The sequence below is a fragment of the Emydura macquarii genome, unplaced genomic scaffold, assembly GCF_026122565.2.
Source record: "Emydura macquarii macquarii isolate MOO-44397 ecotype Brisbane River unplaced genomic scaffold, CSIRO-AGI_Emac_v2 contig_1551, whole genome shotgun sequence".
NCBI lineage: Eukaryota > Metazoa > Chordata > Testudines > Chelidae > Emydura > Emydura macquarii.
Window position 1 is genome coordinate 6632360 of NW_027131688.1, and position 25634 is coordinate 6657993.

The 25634-nt window shown below is 41.9% G+C and overlaps 1 protein-coding gene across 2 annotated transcripts in view; it reads right to left on the reverse strand.

Moving 5' to 3' along the window:
- Positions 1-25634, reverse strand: part of SOS2 (SOS Ras/Rho guanine nucleotide exchange factor 2) — an 89295-nt gene that overhangs the window by 29210 nt on the left and 34451 nt on the right. For both annotated transcript variants that reach the window (XM_067554736.1, XM_067554737.1), the window contains exons 7-10: positions 16632-16742; positions 12733-12831; positions 5166-5293; positions 4104-4759 (exon numbers count right to left, since the gene is read on the reverse strand). In XM_067554736.1, the coding sequence (XP_067410837.1) occupies positions 4104-4759; positions 5166-5293; positions 12733-12831; positions 16632-16742 (994 nt within the window). The remainder of the gene's footprint in view (positions 1-4103; positions 4760-5165; positions 5294-12732; positions 12832-16631; positions 16743-25634) is intronic.

The window sequence follows — 25634 nt, forward strand, 5'->3', positions numbered from 1 at the left end:
AAGTTTAATGCTAATGAAGAATTACCTTCAAAAAACCTTTTCTTAGTAAGATTAAGTTACATCAAATTTCTTTACTGGTTTTTAAAAAACACTACATATAAAATCTATATTAAAATAACATTCAGATTGCAAAGTTGCACACTCAAATATAAGAAATGCCTGTTTAGTTTAAGTGTCAAATTTCAACTCCCTGTTCCAAAGCATGGTGGCACTAGACCTTCTCAACAAAATGGTTGTAAGAACTTTTTAACAAGAGCAAAACATATTATTCCTTAATGGTTAAACTTTTTTTGCTGACATTTTTACAAAAATAAAAAAGTCAGCCTGAGGCACACAGCACAAAAAATTTCTGCCTAAAATTTCAGCCAAATGGTTAGAATTGGGCAAAATTATAAGCAACTGAAAAAACGGTCTTATACCAGGAAGTGTCATGCAACCATAACTGACCTCATTCTCATAGAAAACCTGCACAACATCTTTGAGAGTGGGAGCTTAATTTGATAAGTTTGTTAGACACTAAAAGTCATAGTTTTAATAAAAACACTGGATTTATGGCTTATTACAACACACTATAACCCACTAACCTCCCTTCATCCTTGTCAGTGTAAAGTAGAAAGTGTGTCTCTCTCACCAATAGAAACTGGTCCAATAAAAGATATTGCACCTCACCTAACTAGTCTTTAATTTACTCTTCACTATCACGTAACACACTTTTAAAGTTACTGCTTTTGAGGTTTTCCCTGCTCCACTGAATATGTGGATACTATTCCTGGGTACTGTTGTCTTTGTTTCTAATCCAAGTTTCTTTGTATTACTTTTGTCCTGAAGGATATTCCCAATGAAGTGGAGTATACAAACTTTAATGTGCTCGATCATTTCTTACATCTCAGTGAAGATGTTACTTAAGCCTGGACCTATGAGTCACCTCCTGTTGTACCACATGAGACCAGTGTAATTTTGAAAGTTCTTTGGTAACCATGATTCTGGAATTGAACCCAGAGTCAGTCTGAGAATCTGAACTGCACACTGGAACAAAGCCTATCTAAAACGACAAATATCTGTCACAAGCTAACAGATAATCTGGTCAACACACACAAGATAAACACCACTGGGTATCCAGTGATGGTCCTCCCCCAAAGCTAGTCACTCAAAGGACCGGTCGCTCCACACACACTGCTGTGAAAGGTTGTTTGAGTAGTCCTACGGGCATGGCTGTTCTTGAAGATTCCTGAAGCTCACTGGCACTGAAGGTGCATCACACAAGTTGGAATATGCAGAGGCCACCTCAAACAACAATCACCTTAGTATGTCAGCAAGACAGTAATTATAGGGCTTGATTTACTCAACAGCGATTAGCTCAAGGACTATTTTTACTAGCTATGGTGATGTCTGTGCTGCCACAACTCCTACGGCTACACGCTAAGAACTACTATTAACACACACCAATCAATTTAGAAAGATGAACGTTTCTGTGAGCCATAGAAACGCCACCATATTTTAAAAGTGGGGTTATTCTTCACTCATACAAATGATATTACGACTAAGGAAAATACGTTTGTCACAGAGTGATAATTGCCCTTTGGAAGGAAGAGGCTAGTGCACCTGTGACTCATCAGTTCCTTCCTGCAATTGGGGTTAAAAGAAAGCACCTAGGCCATATAAAGAGGAAGAGTTGGAGACAGGGGAAGGGTCAGCCAGGAAAAGGGCAGGTGACAGCTGCCAGAGACCAGGAGACTATATGAGGTCCCTGAAGGAAGAGGTAGGTGGTTCTTGGGGGAAGGCTGAAGGCAGGGCAGCAACAGAGGTGCTTACACGCTGATGTCTCCACCAGGATAGCTGGAGCCAACGAAGCAGTGGAAGGCCTACCTGCTTGCTTGTCTGGGATATGAGAGATTAGTGGTACAGGGAAAATGATGGATGCTACCCTGTTGAGGATGAACTCCCATCAGAAAGGCTTTGGAAGGAGGAGGGGTGGTAATCACAGCAGCTGAAAGGCTGTCCTGGAAGAAGGAGAGGATGGATGAAGAGCCCAGGTGTGGCAGAAGATGCCAGAGTGGAGTATTTGGGGCATCAGGAATTGCATGTCTTGGGATTTTAAAGGACATGCACAGGGGTGATAGACAGATTACATTTTGGGACTTTTGTCACAGACTATTTGGACTATGTTCTTGTAAAAAACTGGCCCCAAGAAGGGGTATTATTAAGGCAGGAAAGCTAGCACAGAGTTACATGGGACTGGACTCTGAAGGATGGAAACTGAGGTAGAGGCATACTGTTCTGCTTCAGCCTGCCCCTGGAAGACGTTCCAGGCAGGGCCGCCTTATAGAATCATAGAACCATACAAGATGAGGGTTGGAAGGGACCTCAGGAGGTATCTAGTCCAATCCCCTGCTGAAAGCAGACCAACCCCGACTAAATCATCTAGCCAGGGCTCTGTCAAGCTGGGCCTTAAATACCTCTAAGGATGGAGATTCCACCACCTCCCTAGGTAACTCATTCCAGTGCTTCACCACTCTCTTACTGAAAAAGTGTTTCCTAATATCCAACCTAGACCTCCACCACTGCAACTTGAGACCATTGCTCCTTGTTTATGTCATCTGCCACCACAGAGAACAGCCTGATGACAAGGTTCATGCAGATTAGTGATGTAAGTATCAGTTACAAAAGGAGACTGTTTAAACTATTAAAATTATATCAGTTAACCGTTTAACCGATACCATTTTGTGTCCCCCCCCCCCATCCCACCCACTCCCTCAGCCCCTGGGTAACGCCCCCAGACCAGGTCCACAGGAGACGCCCTCAAACCCGTCGCCCTGGTGTTCTGAAGAAGCGTGCTCCGCAGTGCCTGCACCAGGGCCTCAGCCTCCCCGGGTAGCAGCAGAAACATGGCCACCTCCGCCATGGTCCAACACCGTCGCCATGGAGATGGAGAGCCCTCGCCACCAGTTAACAGATAAATATTAGTCTTAATGGTAAGACTAATACTTCTTGGTTAACCATTTAGCATTTTACATCCCTATTGCAGATTAGTTAAAGGACACTGGAATTTTACATGTGATCAACATTAAATACCGCTTTACTGGTCCACTTCTAAGATGTGCCACTCAACAAGATCCGATCCACAGTTAATTTTAGATGTAAAAAACTGGGGTGAGTTTTGAAGGCTTACTATTTAAATTCTGCACCTAATCTTTGTTAGAAAAATCTGAGTATTCAGTTACATTTGAAAAGTCGCTAGAATGTGAACACCTAGTCAGAACCTACAATCAAAGCTGACAGTCTTATAAAACCGAACACTCACTACAAATATTGGGGGGGAAATTACAAAAGTTCCACCGGCATGAAGTTTTTAACTTCCATTGCATTTCCTCTTAATTTCTTTCATCCATCCCTTAACTGAAGTGGTACTAAAGTTACCTAGTAATCTAAATGGTGCTCTTTTCCTGCATGCATTCCGGAAGGTTTTTTAAAATCTCCCTCCTTTTGAAGCAGCAGGGATGGTCATGGCTGGAGTGGGGACAAAGGACATGGGGTGGGTCCCAGCTCTGAGATGGCACCGAGCACTCTCTCTCTCAGATGCTTGGCTGTCTGGTTCTCGCTCACATGCTCAGGGTCTAACTCATAGCCCTAGGTGGAGTTAGGAAGAATTGGTAGGTCAGATGGAAAATGTCCTTGGAGGTTTGTCACCTTCCTCTGCAGCGTGTGGGTCACTTGCCAGCATTACCTGGGTATATCTCACTTTATCATTTCCCTGCCATTGCTGGAAGCCTCGAGCACTGATGCACCTCGTTTCCTCCTGTTCGCTGCACATGGCACATAACAGTCTGCTCTCCTGTGGGCTGTAATACTTTGGTCTCGTTTTGGTTGTTGAGTTTAGTTTGCGGGTGTTGGTGGTCTGATATACAGGAAGTCAGACAATGATCTAGTGTTCCCTCCTGGCCCTAAACTATGACATACATCTCGACTTTAAATAGCTATTCAGTCAGAAAGCAGGCAAAAGACAAAAAGGTTAATCTTATTGGCTATACAAACATTACCTAAAGAATTGATAAGATATTACAAAATGTGCCAAATACGGAGAAAAACAAATAAAAAAAGGATACCTGCATACATATGGTATGTTAGCCTTTCAATTAGTTTCACGACAGTTCCTCCTTTGAGGATCGGGATTCCATTCCTACTTTGCAGGTTGTCCTCAAATACGATGTTTTCCTCTGAGTCTTCCACTACAAAACGATACACATTTGGACTGGGCAGCCTCAGCGGCTGTTCATTTTCTTCTTGCAGTAATACCGAGTCAAGCATGCGATCCAGTGTACTGCGATACTGCAGGGAAATCAGAGCGGCCATCCAATTGTTCTTCTCTTCAGCAGACTTGGCCGCAAACACCATGCTGTTTTCGTCTTTAGATGCTAGCTCAAAAGCATGTTTGTATTCACAAGTGTCATCTTTGTCAATGATCTGTATTTTCCTCATGATAATTTTTTCCTTAAGTCTGTACTCTGTATTGCTGTAACCTGGAAGCCGTGACTGTCCATGATTAGTTTTACAGCTGATCAGTAAACCATCAAAGAGAAATATGTGGCGTTCATGTTTGGCTCCTATCCTTGTCAGCACACCTTCCATTATGAATTCATTACAGCACTGGCCAATATCTTTGCCTTCCCAACCATCAATATTTTTCTGGATCTCATTCATTTTTTTGATGGCCAGGTGCTTGCTTCTTACTTGGCGGTTGTAGAAACGACAAATTGACTCCCTAGAAACAAACGATTTTATCTGGTTAGCTTCTTCCGTATTAATTGCTGTAAAGACTGAAGAAAATACCACTAAATTGAAAACTGTATGCTATTTTTTCTTTAACCTAAATGTGCCCTAACCATGCTTAACCACAAATGTATAAAGAACAGTGAGTTGCCAGGGAAAGACTACTTACGACTATTCAAGAATGGGCTATGGAGTGTTGTAAGTGAACACTCTTGGAACGGCTACAGGGTACAGTCTGCTAACTTTTATGTTTGGCATGCGCAAGTGTCTTGAACAAAAACATGTTGCTTTTTTACATAAGCCAACTAAGTGGGAAGTAAGGAAACACTGCCACCCCTAAATACCTCCCACCTAACTTACTTTGGGGTACAAGAGGCTTCCTTTAAGGGTGTTCTTACCCAGGCCGCCGTCTAGGTGAATGTTTGTTGTAAATGCGCTCCATGCTACACTGGAGATTTAAAAGAGCAGTAATGGCTTGTTTCAAGCACTCCCTGTCCTCTTCGTCTTCACTGCATTCCTGCAATTGCTAAAACGACAAAACAAATGGATTTCTGTCAAACTTAATAGTTTTTTTTAGCTACAGGTATACAGACAAAAACAAATATATTCATATACAGGGTTGCTTTCAAAAGCACTCAGTGTTCACCTGACTTTTATCCCACTGAAGTTAATAACTAATGCTGACTGATTCGCAAATCTCACCCATAAGGCCACCAATGCCTGTCAACGTAGTTACTGAAATAAAAACACATCTGTCAGATATCCTGAAAGAAAAATAGCTATGTAGCGTGAGAGTGAGTTTGCGTGTGAAAAGGAGTGAGGCTGAGACAAAGAAATATTCCCCCATCCTACACTGGATATCCTTACCATGAATTGTCAAAACACCTACAGGATATTTTTCCTGAAATCCTTTCACTTAAATTCTGTTTCATAATGATCACTGACCTTTGAAGTTAGCTGTGTTCACTAGTCTAGAAGCTTGGAACAGTCCTGAAGCTGTATATCAGTACTATATCATCTGCACACATTTTTAATAGTTTAATAGTGTTCCAGCTAACTATGCAGTGTAGTTGCAGCCATTTCGGCCTCAGGATATTAGAGGCACAAGGTGGGTGAGGGAATATCTTGTATTGGGCCAACTTCTGTTGTGAGAGAGACAAGCTTTTGAGCTGCACAGAACTCTTCTTCGGGTCTCGGAAAGGTACTTGTCACAGTTAAATGCAAGGTGGAATAAATTGTTTAGCGTAAATAGTTAACCCATATTCTAAGGGATCATTCCAGGTAAAGTGACCCATTAACACCTCTGCAATCATAGGGAGGAAAAGAAGGGAGGGAGGGGAGCAGCTGAGGGAGGGTTGTTATTGGGTTAGAGATTGTTGTAATAACTTCAACCAAGTCCAGCAAATGGGTAAAAACAAAAGCCAACTTCATATGCCATTCTCTCTACCAACAAAAATAAAGTCTGAAATTCCAGATTTAGTACTAGCAACAAATTATCAACCCAGTGATAATAAGTTTGCTTCACTTACTAGTAAAACAAGATTTTCCCTCTCCACCATGCAGAAATTCACTGACTTACAAAAAATCTAATTAGCTTTCCTAGTTGATATTCATCTCACAATGCTAACTTGTCAGAAAAAAGGGGTTACAGAAAACTTCATCTTTAAGGTAATAGTTCATAGAATATTAACAGCACAAGACTATTATGAGTGAGTAACTGAAGAGTCTACGATTTTACCTGTTAATTCCTCTCATATATTAAGATTGCATGAAAAAACTTATTAGAGAAAAAATTCAGGCAAACTGGTCTATTGGGCAAAAATCAAGCCACTTTGCCACACACTATGGGCTAACCCATGTTTGCCCTACATATTTTCAGAGGAATCTTACCTACAATCACTCAGCATGGCAGTAGCCTTCTTTTTCTTTCCCAGTATGCTCTCTCAGCAAGGATATTTAGCTTGCTCTAAAAGTAATTGAGATAACAGGATTTGACCAGAGGGGTCCTTTCTCTCCCTTTATGTGATTCATTGCACCCACCACCTGTATTTTACAAAGATGGCCAGACACTCCCCAGTTTATATATCAAGGAAATCAAAGAAATTTTATATCTGAGAATTTGTGAGGATTATAAAAATTGAGAAGAATATAGAGAAGAGAAAATAAGGCGCTTGCCATGGTGTGTAACCCCTCTTTTCCACTTCATCAGCCAAGACTCTAAAAACAGCAAAAAGAAAAGGAGGGAGAGCATAAGACTGGGTTTGAAAAAAAATGACAGGAGGTTTGTGCAGACCGAAACATGCAAATAGCTAAGGATTGTGACAATACACTGATTCTGCTCCCCGAATTCCTGGGAGGATTTCTTCCAAACTCTAAAATGAGAAAACATCTCTGGCATACACTGACAAAAAGTTATATTTAGCTAAGTGAAACAGCTCCACAAAATAGTCCAAAACTGTAAATAGTAGACGTTACATGGCATCTGTTTTCATTTTATGTAAAGATATGGGAAATCTCTCCCATCTCTGGATTCCAAAAACTCAACATGTTGGAAACCATTTCAGGCAATGTGTTCTAGCAAACATTAACTCTTTCAAGTTTTTGCCATTTACAGCTAAGCTTTCTGACTAAATCAACACAGGAATGCAATTTCTTTGCTAGACAGAGGAAAAATGCTGGCTACTCATAGGATAAGAAAAATGTTTCTGCCAAAGATGTGACAAAATATTAATACTGGTAAATTGACAACAAGTTTTGTCAACTTTTTTACTGTTTTATGAAGAAAATGACCGACAATAGGAATGAAGCGCATTAAGAGTTCTTGTGACCACGGATAAACACGTAACTATTGCTCACGAAGAACTGAATTGTGATATAGTTAGTGCCTTCCTGCTCCCTCGTGTTCTAAAAAGGATGATCGTGTGTGTATCTAATCTCTTGAAAACATCTTCTAAAATACTGCACTCAAGTTCCCTTGCAACTGCAGAATGAGTTCAAATAATTGTATTTCTGCATTTGGTCTCATGTCTTGGCTCTTGGAGACACTTTGGTGGTAATGTTCGCAAAATACAATTTCTGTAATTCTTGACCAATGTTACGGCCCTATTCTTTCCTGATGCAAGAGAATAGCAAGGAGCTATATTTTTGTTCATATGTATTTCTACTGGTGACTACAAAAGGTATAGTGCTAAGATTCTGTAAAATGCTGACGTTGGCTCTCTATACCTGCTGCTAATGATTAAACAATAGTGAAAGGAATGGAAGACAGAATCTAATATCTTTTGGGTTGTTTGGTAGCTATATAACAGGTTAGTCTATGCAAGAGAGTGGATTTGAAGATAAATATCAACAAAAGAATAATTCATAGTCTGGCCCTCAGTCACAATTTAAAAGGGTGGAGAATATGCTAGTCCATCAATAAAGGAAAGTCTTCATGGACTTGAAGCTGAGGTTACATTCATTCCTTACTCGACTGGTTCTCAACAATCTGAATCTGGTTGGGCAGCTTGTCCAGTGTTTAGATAAATTCTTTGACCCTGTGGTTCCTTGAAATAGATTCATAATGCTGATCTGGAAATCTGGTGTATTTATAGTAAATATCCTTGCAGCAAGAGAGGCTGTGATCCCCTTGAATTTACTATCATTAAGGAACCCAATCAAGTGTGCTTTTCATTAACTACTAAAGTTAAGCACAGTATTTTGAAACACAGAATAGTCTAAGATCGATCACTAGTTGCAGAATTGCTATGCAGACTACACCTGGCTACCTGTGTTTCTCAGTATTACTGTAAGATCAAAAACCATTATCATCAAAAATGCTGTCTGCCTGTAGTCCATTCTTCATGGGTTTTCACATGGGAGCTGTCTCAACCTCTGCTGTAATCTTTTCCTGTGGCACAAGCAGCACCAATGGTCACTTATATATCAATACAAGAAGAGATAGCATTCCCCAACACCAATAAAGTAAAGAGTCACACCAATGCTTTTTTCCTTTGACTCAAGGACACGTCTATTGTCAGCTATTTCTCAACGATCTTTGTGTTGCTACTAATGCAGGTAATCAAACTGCAAACCTAACAAATTTGATATGGAAATCTCAGAGTGAATTTCAGCTCAGTCTGAAGAGTAGCATAAGAATCTCTGTGACAAGCCTGTAGTTCTTTTGAAGGGGTCCTGAGCAGAGCGGCTGTACAAGTCGGCTTGTGCACAACAGTGCAAGATTCTGCAGCTTAAGGAATGCAGTAACCCAAAACCTCTGCGTGAAAACGGAGCACAAGGAGATACAAACATTGCCATTCCAGTCCATAAGCTGAAACATCTGCCACAGACAGGCTGTCCTGCAGCCCTTAGATCTGCCAGAGAACATGGGTAGTTTTATGTCCCAATGAAGAGTTCACTGCACACAAGATCACACCAACAAAGAATCACAGCAATGGCCTATCTAGTCCAGAGGTCAGTACCAGATACTTTAGAATAAGTTGTAAAATCCCCATTATAGGCAATTATGTACTAATATGCCATAGGGGAAGTTAACTCCTCACCCCAGGCAGTTTACATGGTTGCCTTCTCTCTTGAAGCGTAAGGATTAATATCCCTTATATTTTATCTTCACGGAACTCTGGATACGCCTGTTGTTCATATAGGTGTCCGTTCCTTTTCTGAAACCTAATAAGCTCTTTGAGTCACGAATATCTTACGACAGTGAACTCCACAGGGTAATTATACAGCATATGAGGAGATATTTCCTTTTAGCACTTTTGAATTTACCACCTGTTTATTTCATTGTCGTCTCCTAGCTCAGACTCTATGAAAGGCGTGTCTGACAATCTCTGGAGCATTTGTTGTTTTATATACCATTATTCGTTTGCTTTTTTTTATTTATCTTCTCCTCTCAAGGTTAAGTAGTCCTAATTTTTTTAACCTCTCTTCATGCCTTCAAAAACATGAAACCTCTCTTTCATGTCTCTAATAGTTCTGTCATACTTCTGTAGACTGTTTCCATTTCTGCTACATTCTTTCTGAGATGAAGTTACTACTACTGAACACAACATTCAAGGAGGGCATACAAACAACTTATGTAATGGCATTAACATGTTGCAAGTATTGTTCTCTGTATCTTTCTTAATACACTCCAACATTGTGGGTTCTTTTTAAATCACTGCTACACACTGAGCAGAAGTCTTCACAATGTAACATGAAGTTCAAAATTTAATCTGAAATTATTCAGTGCTCACCATTAGCGATATATCAGTTGCCAACATTTACTATATAATGGTGCTCAGGATCTCAGTGTTTCCCTCCCTATACTTCCAAGGACAAATAAGTTGGTAATTGCTGATTTTCTGTGGCAACCACTGTAGCTGAACTAGAACACTGCCCCAAAGCCTTGTACTTTGTTCATCTTTGCATGCAAATCAAAATTCACCACACTTAGTAAATAAGCTCTGGATTTTTCCTATAATCAAGAATAATTTGCCTAAGTATTGCCCATGTCTCATCTTGCTGCTTTATCTATTTTTAAGTAGTAACTTAGACAACAGCATTTAATGTAAACTTTAAAATGCACTGCAAAATATTTCTGCAGTTATTTACTGGCTTTTAGATTTAAAGGTAAAAGACAAGGTTAATGACATCCAAAAGTCCATTCACGCAAGGCATGTGTGTATCTAGCTCCCACTAGCATTAATAGGAGTTACTGAGATGCTGAAAGTCCCTACAGATAAAAAATCTCTTATGACATCAGAACTACAAAACAGATTAACTAAGAAGATTTAAGTACCTTCTCTGTTTCATGTTTTGGAATATAAATAGCAACAACTCTTCTACAATCCTGCAACAAATAAGATCTAGGAAGTCTATAAATAAAGCATGTAATCCTAAATACATTCTCAAATGCACAGAACACCAAAGTGAAAACAACGTACTAAATTAAACATAAGGTCCTGTAGCTGAAAGCTGTCTAAACACTGTAAGGCCCCAATCCTGTAAAGATTTCCAGTCATACTTAACTATGCACTGTGAATACTTCCATGGGGCTACTCTCAGCACATAACTTTATGCACATGCTTTTAAAGCATTTGCAGGATCGAAGCCTAAGATTTCATATTTCAACTTAATAGTAAGGCATAGCCTATTCACAGATTTTTTTAAGGCAGTAAGGGACCATTATGTTTTCGTTATCCAAGTTGACTGAACCGCAAAAAGCAAACAGCATAAAGAGTGGAAATTAACTAGTGTTTAAAAATGTTAACAATCTTAAGTATTAACAGAATTAAAGACTTAAAAAACCCAATATTGTTAACCGGAGTTTCCATTCAGTGTTTTCACTGTTCAGTAGATTTTAACTTAACAGAATGCTATAATGTGATACAAGTCTTAGATTGCAAAGTTTGCTATTTCTTCCTACACAAATTAAGTGCATCCTTGAAATGGTACACAAAGGCCAGCTAGCAATGTAGAACTGAACAGTTGTATTAGTTGCATGACAACACAAACTGATGTACGCTGATGAGGCAAGCACCATATCGCTGTAATGTGCACATCATTTTTTTAATTGTGAACTTAATAAAAAATTCTTAGCACTTATCCTATAATAAAATATATGAAATAACCCAATACCATTTTATTCATTTAAATTAAATATCTATAGTTTAATCAATCATTTACTTGTTCCTCAATGTGTTACAAATCTATTTCTTATCACCACATCTACTACCCCAGGGACGGACAAACATTTCTGGCACACAATCTGCGATCATTAAAAAAACCTCAGAGGCTACAAGTGTTCCAAGATCAATCCCTTTAGCCAAGATATTGCATTGTCTCTGGTCACATTCCTATTCTTTGCTTACTTATTTATAATACTTATCTCATACTCCCAGAAGAACAAGAGTTGTATTTTTGCTTTTTGATGGACCCTCCCTGTCCCCATTAACTCAAAGCAGAAGCAAACGAATAAGACAAATGGAGGTATGCACAACTATTATTATCCTATTTATCAGTGCTATGCACAGGGTTACCTGCAAAAATATTTGCTGCTGTGTGGACTACCTTGCCAGGACACGTAAGAAGCACTAGACACACGGGTAGCCTTTGGTCAGACCTGCAGATTATTTTTTGTATAGTTTATGTCTTTTGATCTCCCACCACGTAGAATTATTTATAAATCCGTATCAGTTCCCAAACTAAGCAGTCTTGCTCTTTGTAACAAAGCTAATGAGAACAAAATTCTACAGGAATATAATTTAACTACCAACTAAATCAGGATTCTACAATCCTTGCAAATGCCACCCTCCCCTTTTAAGGTACAAAATATTAGAGCCTCTCCAATTTTATTTTATTTTCTTTTTTAAAGTTGCAGATGTACTCTTCTTCTACCCTCAAAATGGAGAAAATGTGGTGGGCTTTCAAAGATTCTACTTTACTTCTTTTTAGGTCTTGTCCACTTAGAACCCAAAGCAACTACTGAATAGTCAAAATAGATTATTCTGATTTTGCTGACTGTGAAATACAGTGTTTCCAAAAATAACAAGATGGATTTGCTTGCCTTGAGCTAAGAAGCCCGGACATTAATTTGAACCATCTTTTAGCCTTTACTGAATTAAATGTACAAAATGTACAAAACAAAAATAAACAAAGAACTAAAAGCACTTCGCTACTGTAAAATTAATGTAAATCTCAGTTCAACTTAATAAAACATATACCTACTACAAATGTGTAGCATGCCACAGCACACAAGCGGTAATCAAAGATTTATGAAAGCTGTTGAGGACTAGAATAGTTTGAAATTTGTATGATTTAATATTGAAAATATATTGTAACAGTTTACTTTCCAACCATGCAATCACTTGTGTAAAATTTATGCTTAAGTATATTCACATCCTATCTTCATGCACAGTAAATAAAAAATAATTCCCTAGTTAAACTAAAATTACTCATGTTTTAAATGAAGCTGTACTGTCTTACCTGTAATAATTCAAAATAGTGCAAACAATGATAAACTGGGATCAGCATGAGTCGAGGAAGGACATATTGTACAGCTTCTTTAAAACCTTCTGCAATAGACTGAAAAGAAAAAAAGCAGCATTATTTATGGCTGCCGCATATAAGCAAAAGACAGGAGAGAAGAAGTTGGGAGTTTTATTTATTTGTTTGTGAGAAACATAGATATAGCGAATCTTTAGACGGGCGGATCAGAGGTTAATGCACACATATTCCCAATTTGCTACTAAAAATTGACCCATGGCTTCCAGCATCCTCAGGGAGAATTTGCGGTGGCACCCTCATTAAAATAGACAACTTATCAGTTTCACTGTGACTGCCTCTATTTTCACCAGATACAGCAAATCAACATACAACATGCTGGAACAAGTTACTACAAAACAATTTACAAACAGCTCTCAAGTCACACAAAGCCACGTTGACCTCTATTCTTAACAGAGCTGATACTTCAGCAATTATCTTCAGTACCAGCCACAAAACTTAGGTTTTTCCTCAATTGAGATTTCCATTGCACTAACAAAATATTCCTCAGGAAAGGCTATGTCACCTGGTTTTAATATCTACACAAAAAGCTAGTCATGCATTTCCTTTCCTTATTAATTAGCACTAGCTCAAAGATCCAAAAATTAAGGACATGAAGAATTCTATTGTGAATCTGTATTCATGACTAAGCAGACATAATCCTAAAGTACATAGTCATGTCTGGGAAGCTAGGGTCTTAAATCATAAAGCTTGAAAAACATTATGATCATAGAATCATAGAATCATAGAATCATAGAGTTGGAAGGGACCTCAGGAGGTCATCTAGTCCAACCCCCTGCTCAAAGCAGGACTAACCTCTGCTATATCATCCCAACCAGGGCTTTGTCAAGCCGCAGCTTAAAAACCTCTAAAGATGGAGATTCCACCACCTCCCTAGGTAACCCATTCCAGTGCTTCACCACCCTCCTAGTAAAAAACTTTTTCCTAATGTCCAACCTAGACCTACCCCACTGCAACTTGAGACCGTTGCTCCTTGTTCTGTCATCTGCCACCACCGAGAACAGCCTAGCCCCATCCTCCCTAGAACCCCCTTTCAGGTAGTTAAAGGCCGCTATCAAATCCCCCCTCATTCTTCTCTTTTGCAGACTAAACAAGCCCAGTTCCCTCAGCCTCTCCTCATAAGTCCTGTGCTCCAGCCCCCTAATCATTTTTGTTGCCCTCCGCTGGACCCTCTCCAACTTGTCCACATCCTTTTTGTATTGGGGGGCCCAAAACTGGACACAATATTCTAAATGCGGCCTCACCAATGCCGAATAGAGGGGAATAATCACTTCCCGTGACCTGCTGGCAATGCCCCTCCTAATGCAGCCCAATATGCCATTGGCCTTCTTGCCAGCCAGGGCACACTGCTGACTCATATCCAGCTTTTTATCCACTGTTACCCCCAGGTCCTTTTCTGCAGAGCTGCTGCCCAGCTCGTCGGTCCCCAGTCTATAGCTGTGCATGGGATTCTTTCTTCCTAAGTGGAGGACTCTGCACTTTTCTTTGTTGAACCTCATTAAATTTCTTTTGGCCCAATCCTCCAGTTTGTTTAGGTCACTCTGTATCCTATCCCTACCTTGCAGGGTATCTACCACTCCCCCCAGCTTAGTGTCGTCCGCAAACTTGCTGAGGGTGCAATCTACCCCATCCTCCAGATCATTAATAAAGATGTTGAACAAAACCGGCCCCAGGACCGACCCCTGGGGAACTCCACTTGTGACCGGTTGCCAGCTAGACATGGAGCCATTGATCACTACTCGTTGAGCCCTATGCTCTAGCCAGTTCTCTATCCATTTTATAGTCCTTTCATCCAACCCATACTTCTTTAACTTGCTGATAAGAATACTGTGAGAAACCGTATCAAAAGCTTTGCTAAAGTCAAGGTATATCACATCCACCGCCTTCCCTACATCCACAGAGGCAGTCACCTCATCATAGAAAGCAATCAGGTTGGTCAGGCATGACTTTCCCTTGGAGAATCCGTGTTGACTGTTCCTGATCACCTTCCTCTCTTCCAAGTGCCTTAAAATGGATTCCTTAAGGACCTGCTCCATGATCTTTCCAGGGATTGAGGTGAGGCTGACCGGTCTGTAGTTCCCCGGATCCTCTTTCCTCCCTTTTTGAAGATGGGCACTATATTTGCTTTTTTCCAGTCCTCAGGGACCTCCCCTGTTGCCACGAGCTTTCAAAGATAATAGCCAATGGCTCTGAAATCACCTCAGACAACTCCCTCAGCACCCTCGGGTGCATTGCATCCGGCCCCATGGACTTGTGAATGTCCAATCCTTCTAAATAGTCTTGAACCTGTTCCTTCAGCACTGCGGGATGTTCGTCTCCTTCCCATTCTGATCATTCAGATATGCTCAAACCCACTTCTAAAACAGTTAATTTAATGAGTAATAGAAGAAATTTCAATTTCCTGCAGAATTTGGTGCCAGAATGCAGTGAAAGATTAAAGACTACTTGGGATCCAGATACAATCTGACCAAAGGGTATTCCACAAGCACCCCACACCCTACCACCCTGCAAGAGGGTTTGTTGCACTCGTGTCTCTGTTTTGTCAATGCTACCTCCTACTCCCCAGATCTCAAAGTGCACTGTGCCCTTCCCCACAGAACCTTGGTAAATCCTTATGCCCAGATATTTAGATTCTGCCTTAATTTACCCCTTTGACATGCCACAGAAATCAGGAGATCTTGTTAAATACATGGGAGACTACTATTTGTAATAACTTTGGGATTCACATATTTGTTTAATCAATCAATATGATTTAGAAACCCTTTTGATTTTTGATCAGTTAACTAACACAATAATTCAGAAGGCAAGAGGAGGAGAAAGAATCCAAGGGATCCTGGGAAAGGAACATGGCTTCTTGAAGCAAGGATCAAAAAAAGCTGAGAGAAATCATTGACACTTTAAAATAAGTAACTTTGGAATGGAAACTTATTTACCCAATAATTTCCTTTCTGGAAATGACCTCTCTGATGTCTCAGTCTAAGACATCTAGATTGGACCTCTCTGTGTAATTGCCAGAGGCAGCTCATGCTTGTCCGCAGCACTTGAAGGCTTGGCCATACTTCTTCCTTCACTCCAATTTGCCTGGAGATGAAATGCTAAGGAACATCCCAAACACAGCCAAACTCTTCCAGGGAGGAAGAGCCAGAGAGGATGACAGTTTCCTTACCAAGTGACTCAGTCATCCACCTGAGTATCTGGGATAAGAGTCTGGAGCTTTTCCCTACAGAGGCGGAGTGGGCCATGGGCTTTTTGAGGGGAAACGGTTTACTTCACTGACCAAGGAATTGTCAGGTGTAAGACGATGGTCTTGTTTAATGAGTCCCAAAAGCTGAAGAGGATGAAGGATGAAGAACTCTTAGCCACTTGTAGGCTGTTTAGCAGGATCTGCCTTGCTGGGGGGAAGGGGAAAATAAACAAGGGAAGGAGCTCAGTGGGTGGTCCTGTTAAGGAACAAACCCTGAAAAACATCAACCATTGGATGAAGGACAGAGTGATGGGTGCACTGATGCCTCTATATTTGGCATTAAAAACTGGAATGGGTAATGGAAAGGCAGGAAAGCCAAGTTGCCACTTTGCATGGCTGGAGCAAAGAATCTAGTATGAGGGTTGAAGGGAAGCAATCAAGATCGATGGACATGTCTGAGCTGCCTCCAGTATTTGCAGAAAGAGAAGCGAAGCCCAAATGCCTTAATCAGAAGAGAAATCATGATCCAGGATGCCAGTAGGATTCCCCTGCCCCCCAAAAAAGATTGGGAACAGGCAATATAGGATGGATCTCAAAAAAGAAATGTGGTATTACTTGAGTGAGATTTCATACTTACCTGAAAATGTAGAGCAACAGCTGGTTTAGCCATCAAATTATTGAAATTCTCATGAAACTGTGGAGAAAGAATATCCTGGGACAAAGTTTCGTATGGATCAAAGGCTTGTTCCTAAAGAAAGGAGGAAATAATTTTATATACACAGAAAAAGGATGCAGGACATCTTTAGTGCTCAGCTTGTACAATTCGTTTATTGAGATCTGATATTTTAATATGATTTTTCAAGAAAGTTTCAGTTTACTAAAAAATAACAACTCAGTATATCCCACAACTCATTCATTTATATTTTAATACATGCACAAAACTTGTGAGCCTCACTCAGCATCACTACATTTGTCATCAACACAAAGTTCATTTTAATGAAATAGTGGCAGCCAAGAGGCAAATTCTTATTTACAGTCCATTAATGATCCCATCACCCACAAGCCATGCTTTGAAAAGGCTTCTCAGGCGTGCATGAAACAATGATTACTTACCCCACAGTAACTGTGGTTCTCTCAGGAGATGATGTCATTGCGGATCCCATTTGAGGTGAGCACGCACCTCCCGCGTGCAAGACCTGATTCTTTTGAGTAAGTGTCAGCTCTGGCCATGCACGCACCGTGCCTCCTTGTACTCCCATGCTCATGCATAAAGGGTGTAGGGGCTGCAACCTTCCGTCAGTGGAAGCCAGTGTTAGCTGAAGACTCCAAAAGTGTGGATGGAGGGCAGGTTGTGAGATCCACACTGACTACAAAATCTGGTTACTGTAGGGCCAGTAATTGTCCTTTCTTCATGTATATGTCACTGTGGATCCCACTACTGGCGTCTGGCAAGCAATGCCCTTTCCAGATGGTGGGATGAGGAGCAGCAGCTGCATCAGTCAACAGGGATTATCGTACTGCTTCCCTGAATTTGGCATCTGCTCTGCATAATACTTGACAAAAGTCAGTGGATCAGTCCCTGTTGCTGCTTTGCAGCTCTTGGGAACGGACGAATTTCTGAAGGTTGAGGATGTCACTTGAGTTCTGACAGCGCGCCTTGATGTTTGGTGGAAGAGGTACAACAGCCAACACAGCATGATACACCGTGTTACCGACTCATATTCTTTGCGATAGAATCATAGAGTTGGAAGGGACCTCAGGAGGTATCTAGTCCAACCCCCTGCTCAAAGCAGGACTAACCTCAGCTAAATAATCCAAGCCAGGGCTTTGTCAAGCTGCAGCTTAAAAACCTGTAAAGATGGAGATTCCACCACCTCCCTAGGTAACCCATTCCACACCACCCTCCTAGTGAAAAACTTTTTCCTAATATCCAACCTAGACCTCCCTCCCTGCAACCTGAGACCATTGCTCCTTGTTCTGTCATCTGCCACCTCCGAGAACAGCCTAGCTCCATCCTCCCTGGAACCCCCTTTCAGGTAGTTAAAGGCTGCTATCAAATCTCCCCCCATTCTTCTCTTCTGTAGACTAAACAAGCTTAGTTCCCTCAGCCTCTCCTCATAAGTCTTGTGCTCCAGCCCCCTAATCATTTTTGTTGCCATCCGCTGGACTCTCTCCAACTTGTCCACATCCTTTTTGTAATGGGGGGCCCAAAACTGGACACAAAACTCCAAAGGTAGCCTCACCAATGCCGAATAGAGGGGAATAATCACTTCCCGCGATCTGCTGGCAATGCTCCTACTAATGCAGCCCAATATGCTATTAGCTTTCTTGGCAACCAGGGCACACTGCTGACTGATATCCAGCTTCTTATCCACTGTAACCCCAAGGTCCTTTTCTGCAGAACTGCTGCCTAGCTCATCGGTCCCCAGTCTGTAGCTGTGTATGTGATTCTTCCGTTCTAAGTGGAGGACTCTGCACTTGTCCTTGTTGAACCTCATCAGATTTCTTTTGGCCCAATCCTCTACTTTGTCTGTCCCTCTATATCCTATCCCTACCTCCAGGGTATCTACCACTCCCCCTAACTTAGTGTCATCTGCAAACTTGCTGAGGGTGCAATCTACCCCATCCTCTAGATCATTAATGGAGATGTTGAACAAAACCGGCCCCAGCACTGAACCCTGGGGCACTCCGCTTGTGACCGGCTGCCAGCTAGACATGGAGCCATTGATCACTACTCGTTGAGCCCTATGCTCTAGCCAGTTCTCTATCCATTTTATAGTCCATTCATCCAACCCATACTTCTTTAACTTGCTGATAAGAATACTGTGAGAGACCATATCCAAAGCTTTGCTGAATTCAAGATATATCACGTTCACCACTTTCCCCGCATCCACAGAGCCAGTCACCTCTTCATAGAAAGCAATCAGGTTGGTCAGGCATGACTTTCCCTTGGTGAATCCATATGGACTGTTCATGATCACCTTCCTCTCTTCCAAGCGCCTTAAAATGGATTCCTTGAGGACCTGCTCCATGATTTTTCCAGGGATTGAGGTGAGGCTGACCGGTCTGTAGTTCCCCGGATTCTCTTTCCTCCCTTTCTTGAAGATGGGCACTATATTTGCTTTTTTCCAGTCATCAGGGACCTCCCCCAATTGCCATGGGCTTTCAAAGATAATAGCCAATGGCTCTGAAATCACATCAACCAACTCCCTCAGCACCCTCGGGTGCATTGCATCTGGCCCCATGGACTTGTGTATGTCCAATCCTTCTAAATAGTCTTGGACCTGTTCCTTCAGCACTATGAGATGTTCACCTCCTTCCCATTCTGTGCCGCCCAGTACAGTAGTCTGGGAGCTGACCTTGTCTGTGAAGACAGAGGCAAAAAAGGCATTGAGTACCTCAGCTTTCTCCACATCCTCTGTCACTAGGTTGCCTCCCCCATTCTGTAAGGGGCCCACACTTTCCCTAATCTTCCTCTTGTTGGTAACATACCTGTAGAAACCCTTCTTGTTCTCCTTCACATCCCTTGCTAGCTGCAACTCCAATTATGCTTTGGCCTTCCTGATTTCATTCCTGCATGTTCAAGCAGTATTTTTATACTCCTCCCTAGTCATCTGACCAGGCTTCCACTTCTTGTAAGCTTCTTTTTTGTGTTTAAGCTCACCAAAGACTTCTTTGTTAAGCCAAGCTGGACGCCTACCATATTTGCTATTCTTTCTGCACATCGGGATGGTTTGTTCCTGCACCCTCAATAAGGTCTCTTTAAAATACAGCCAGCTCCCTGGGATTCCTTTCCCCCTCATATTAGCCTCCCAGGGGATCCTGCCCATCAGCTCCCGGAGGGAGTCAAAGTCTGCTTTTCTGAAGTCCATGGTCCGTATCCTGCTGTTCTCCTTTCTTCCTTTTGTCAGGATCCTGAACTCGACCATCTCATGGTCACTGCTGCCTAGGTGATGGACGGTTTGGCCTTTGGAATGGCCAGCAACAGACAGGAAAAAGAGGGGAGACAGCCTGAATAGTTTGGTCCTGTCAATATGGTAAAGCAAAGCTCTGGAAACATCCAATGTGTGCAACCTCTTTGCTCCTAACGACGAACGGTGTTTCAGGAAGACAGGCAGACAGACTGATCCAGATGGAATTCTGAGACCACGTTGGGGGGAATCTGGTGTGAGGTTTCACAATCACCTCATCGCTATGAAATCTCATGTAGCGAAGATCTGCCCTAAGTGCTTCAGGCTCAACTCATTCTCCTGGCCTAAGTGCTTGCAGTTAGGAAGACTGTCTTCAGAATGAGATACAGTAGGGAGGCTCTTTCAGAATGCTCCTTTTGAGCTCCCGAGTCTCAACAGGATGACACTGAATTCCAAGGCAGGAACCAGCTCTTTGACCAGTGGCTAAATATACATCACACCCTTGAAGAGCTTTGGTACTGCTGAGTGAGAGAAGATGGAGCACAAACATACAGGCAGATGGCAAACTGAGATCAGTTTGGGATGGACCTTAGTGAAGCTGAACAAAAGATGAAGATGTTTCAGATTCAGCAACTAGTCAAAGATCTGTGCTACTTGCATAGGAGCCAAGTCTTGTTAGGCCATGATCAAGAACCTTTTCCACATTGACAATTAAGTCCTCCTGGTGGCTGTCTTCCTGCTCTGTAACTGCACCTCCTGGACTTGTCTAGGGCAGTCCCTGTCTGTGGTACTGAGCCAACCGACATCCAGGATGTCAGGTGCAGGGACTTTAGCCGTCATGCTGCAAAATCAGCCCAGGCACTACGGAAGCTGGTTCAGTGGCTGAATGGACATCTATAGCAGGTCTTTTCAACCAAAACTGCCATGGCCAATGTGTTGCTGTGAGAATCATCATGGCTGTGACTTGAATTTGGAAATCACCATGGAAGATCAGGGAATAGGTGGAAGAATATAAAAGAGGCCTTGAGTTCCACTGCCGAAGGAACCGTTGGGCAATAAACAGGTACTGTCCTTGGTGGTGAACAGGTCTAACACAGGAACCTCAAACAATGTAATACTGGCTCTATGACATCTCTCTGCAGGGACAAATCATGACTAATCATGGTTATCTGCTCACAAAGTCTCTAGATTAATGCTGATTCCTGGGAAGCAAAGAGCGATTGGGGTTACCTCCTGTCGCTGGCACCCTGTCCAGGATTTGATGGCCTCCAGGTAAAGAGGTGAGGAGCATGCATCTCCTTATTTATGTAGTGCATTACAGATGTGGCATACACCAGGTTATGCGCTGTTGAATTTCAGAGAACAGGCAGGAACAGCACACAGGCCAGCCTGATGGCCCTGAGTTCCAGGATGTTTATGGGAACCAGATCCCTCGTATTTGCAGGTGGTCCAGGTGGGCTCCACAACCTGAACTGTTGCATCTGTGACTGAAGTCTTTGTCAAGTGGGGGGACAAAAACAATACCTCCCCTCTGCTTAGTTTTTTGGGGTCTAGCACCATGTCAACTCTGCAACAACATGAGGAGGCCCCAAGACCTTACTGTTCATCCGATGTCTTGGAGGAGAGTAGATGGACCTGAGCCAAAGCAATAGCAGCCTCAGGTGAAGTCTTGCAAGCAGCATTGTGTACATCAGGTGTTCTCAAACTGGGAGTTGGGACCCTTCAAGGGGTCGTGAGTTATTATAGGGGAGTCGTGAGTGGTCAGCCCTTGCACATGCTGTGGCTGCAGCCATTAGCCCTGTGCATGGCTGACAGCGAGAGCCCTTCAGAGCTGGGTGGCCAAAGAGCAGCGGCTGCTGGCTTGGTGCTGTGAGGGCAGAGCTGCCCCCAGCAGCAGTGCGGAAGTAAGAGTGGTATGGCCTGAGGGAGGTGTGGCATTGCATGAGGGGCATCACTTTTTTTGGGGGGTGGGGGGGGGTGGGGGGGTGTCATCACAGCCTGAAATATTTTCAAAGAAGGTCCCAGCAAAAAAAATGTGAGAACCCCTGATGCACATACATGCTGGCATATGGCCTAACAATCCCAGGCAAGTCTGTACATTGTAGTCTGATCGTATCTTGAGTAGTAGTGATTCAACAACAGGAGCTTGTACTCTGATAGGTATGCTCACTCTGACCTGGAGACTATCGTAACTCCAATGAACTCCATCGTCTACATCACAGTTCACTAGGAGGTCCACCTGGGCAAACAGGAAGGCAGCATATTCTAGGTTTGCTGCAGTCTCTTGCTGGGATCTGCCTTTGACCAGCTAGTTGTTCAGGTAAGTGTAGACATGGATGCCCTGTCCAGGTATGCTGCAACCACCACTAGCCATTTTGTGAAGACTCTCAGTGCTGTGGAGCGTTTGAATGGCAGTACCTTGTACAGTGGCCTCACTGTGAAGCTCAAGTACTTCCTGTGAGCTGGGTGGATCTTTGACAAGAAAGGAGAGACTCTCTCTCAGGGAAGGAAATTATATTTCATGAACAAGGTAAGGAGTTGGCCATCCATGGGGGCATCTCAGTCCCATCATCAGTTTGGTCGTGCGAATCGATATGATTCTGGGTTGGTGCCAGGGTCCTTCACCCTGTGCTATTCCCGCTTTAGCAGACATGGGGGCTCTCTCCTTGGAATCAAGTTTCACAGCTTCCTTGTGGGACGGTCCATTGTTGCACGGAGCTCCTTTCATGCTCTATGCAGGATTGTCTCTTAGCATTGTCCTTCTGCCATTGGGATGGTACGCTCCGACGTTGAAGTTGTCAGCACGGAGGCCACCGGTGTTGAAGGCATCAAAGTTGATGGCAAGAGTTTTGACAGCGTCCGCACAGTTGCCTCTTTCATTAACTGCTCCTGGAGTGTGGTGGCTGATGCTGACTCTTTCAATTCTACTTTGGTAGCGTCATTTCCTTTGGGTCTGAAGTGACCCACGTGGATCGCTCAAGCAGAAGTAACTTGAGCCATGAGTCCCTACAGTTACAGATCCCAGAGAAAAACAATTGGCATGCCAAGCATAATGGGATATGGCTCTCTCCCAGGGAGACCAGGCAATGGCTGTGTCTGTCAGTAAGGAAGATGAGACCATAATAGGATGGGCAGGGTTTGAACCCTGATGGTTTAGAGCAGTGTTTAACATTTTCTCATTTAAGGACCCCTAAAAAATTTCAAATGGAGGTGCAGACTCCTTTGGAAATCTAGACAGTCTGCAGATCACTAGAAGTCCTAGCCCGCTACCACAGGAGGTGCACCAGGGTTTCCTCTCCATTTTTTAATGAAACATCCATATTAAAGGAAACGAGGGGTGAAGACATTCTCTTCATCACATTATCCAAGAAGGGTGAGTTTGAAGCCCTGAAGAAGAGCAGGTCTGACAGTGGCTGGATTCCATCTCACTGCCATGGGTGGTAAAAGGAACTGAAGGAGGGCGGTGATTGCTCTGCCTTTTCTGCCATTGCACTGGAGCACAAGGCCCAGACAGACGCTGCTATTCAAAAGAATCCAGTCTCACATGCAGGAGGCACATGAGCATGTACAACACTGAGATCCGTACAAACATATTTGAAGACATATGTTTCTATACTGGCTGGCTGGTTATGACTGCTCTAGTTAAAGCAGCATGAGAACATTCTATGTTCATATGCTCATAATTTTCTGAAAATTTCATCACTGAGGCATTTTCCACTCATGGTTTCTGCCCAAAGGTGATTTTTTTTTTTTTTTTTTTTTTTTTTTTTTTTTTTAAGTTTGGGATAAATTCCTTCAACTGTTTTTCTGCTGAGAGAACCAACAGATCTAACTATCTAGCTAACTTCTCAATAAAACAACAAAGAACTATATACAAGTGGATGAAAGTGCTCTTGTAAGGAAACCACAGTCATGGAGGAACAGGGATTCCAACTCCAACCAAGTAATGGTAAGAGGGAACTGAAGGGACGTTGACCTGCACAAACTAATATAACCTCACGGGAGACTAGGTCTGATGCATGTGTGGGTCAACAGTACTGCTACGAAAATCTTTCAGCTCTGACACATAGCGTGCATGCAAACTCACATTTGGAATACGTATAGGGACAGGGAGCATCACTCGAAGAAGAATCATAACTTCAAAGTGTAAAAAACCTGCAAACACTTTTGGAGCAAGGCTGATTTAAATCTGAAAGCTGCATTTATATTAAAATAGTTGGGGTTATTATGGGAAAAACTGGTTTTGATTTGACAGAGTTATGAGGATTTGCAGCTTGTGCACACAGCAGAGTTTTATACCATCACATACATGCTCTGAAGGCATGTTTTAGTCAATATTCATGAGACAGAAATGACTAATTTAAGTTTCACACTCATGCATGCATATTTCAGCCCTTTTTTGCTTTAAAACATTTAAGGTAGTTATCAACACGTACTGTAATCATCATTTTTAAATAGGTATGTGGCCAAAATCAAGAACAGATTTTCACCAAGATACTAAAATGTCACCAGTCTAGAAATTTTCTATCCCAAACCACCAAGGCATTAGACCCACTGAGAAAGAGAATGCAATTTTTTTTTAATGGAAAAGCTTTTTTCTCTCCACTCCCTTCATCTCAAAAACATCTACACCAATTTTGCATAAGCTTTGCAGAAGAGAATTTACCTTTGAAAACAGACCAGCCCAAAACATGATTTAACATTATGAGCATATTAAAGGTCTTTTATAATGGAAATGCTTAAGACAACTTTAAATATACCTGCTGCTCTGTGATCTACGTATTTTAGTTTTTAAATCATTATCACTAAGCATCTCTCTTTTATATATTTTACACAAGAACGGAAGTATGGTAAAATGTGTGAGATGTTCAGATGACAGTCTACCAAGTGACCTTGCTCTATATTACCTACCTAAACAAACACTTACCACTAAATTCAACACTCTCAAATATAGAACCTGCTTTTTTCCTACCTGTAAGTTCCATAATTACTTCTTCATTGTCTATTAAGAACTTTCAGTTAAATGAGATGTAAAAAAATCCAGGCTGTAATTCCCTGAAAGGGCTTTGCTTGCTTACTGCATAAATCATAAGAGCACATGTACAGAGGTCTTCAAGTGACTTCAGTTGTAAGATCAGACTTGTTTTTCAGATTGTACACTATTTCAAATGTGAACATTTAGGGCTCTATTTTAAAATAATCATTTGTTTTTAGTCCACTATTAGCATTTTATAACCACTTTAGGGCCAAATCTTACTCAGATGAGATGTCCCAATGTGTCACATGACTTTAGTGGGCCTACTCAAGTAAGGCAAGCAAAGTTTGGTCTTTTAAGGCATGTAAGTGAAAGGAACAATGGCTTGAGATCACAATCTCAGCTCTTCATAAGAACTGTTTTAACCTTTACTTGGGCCAGCTGCTAGTTGCATGAGAGCAGCAGTGAGCCCTCACTTGACTTTTAACTAGATATGTTCTGTTTAAAACGAAAGAAGTAGAAGAGAAGTCAGCCTAGAAGTATCCTGCTTAGGAAGATAATGGCAAAGAAGACCAACGGTAGGCTGCAATATTTAGTAAGTTTGAAATCTGTTTATTTATAAATGTATTCATAGATTTTTAAGACCAGAAAGGACTATCACCTCATCTGACTTCCTGACTAACAAAGGCCATAGACTTTCACCCAGTTACCCCTGCATTGAGCACACTAGCTTGCATTTGACTAAGGCATCCAA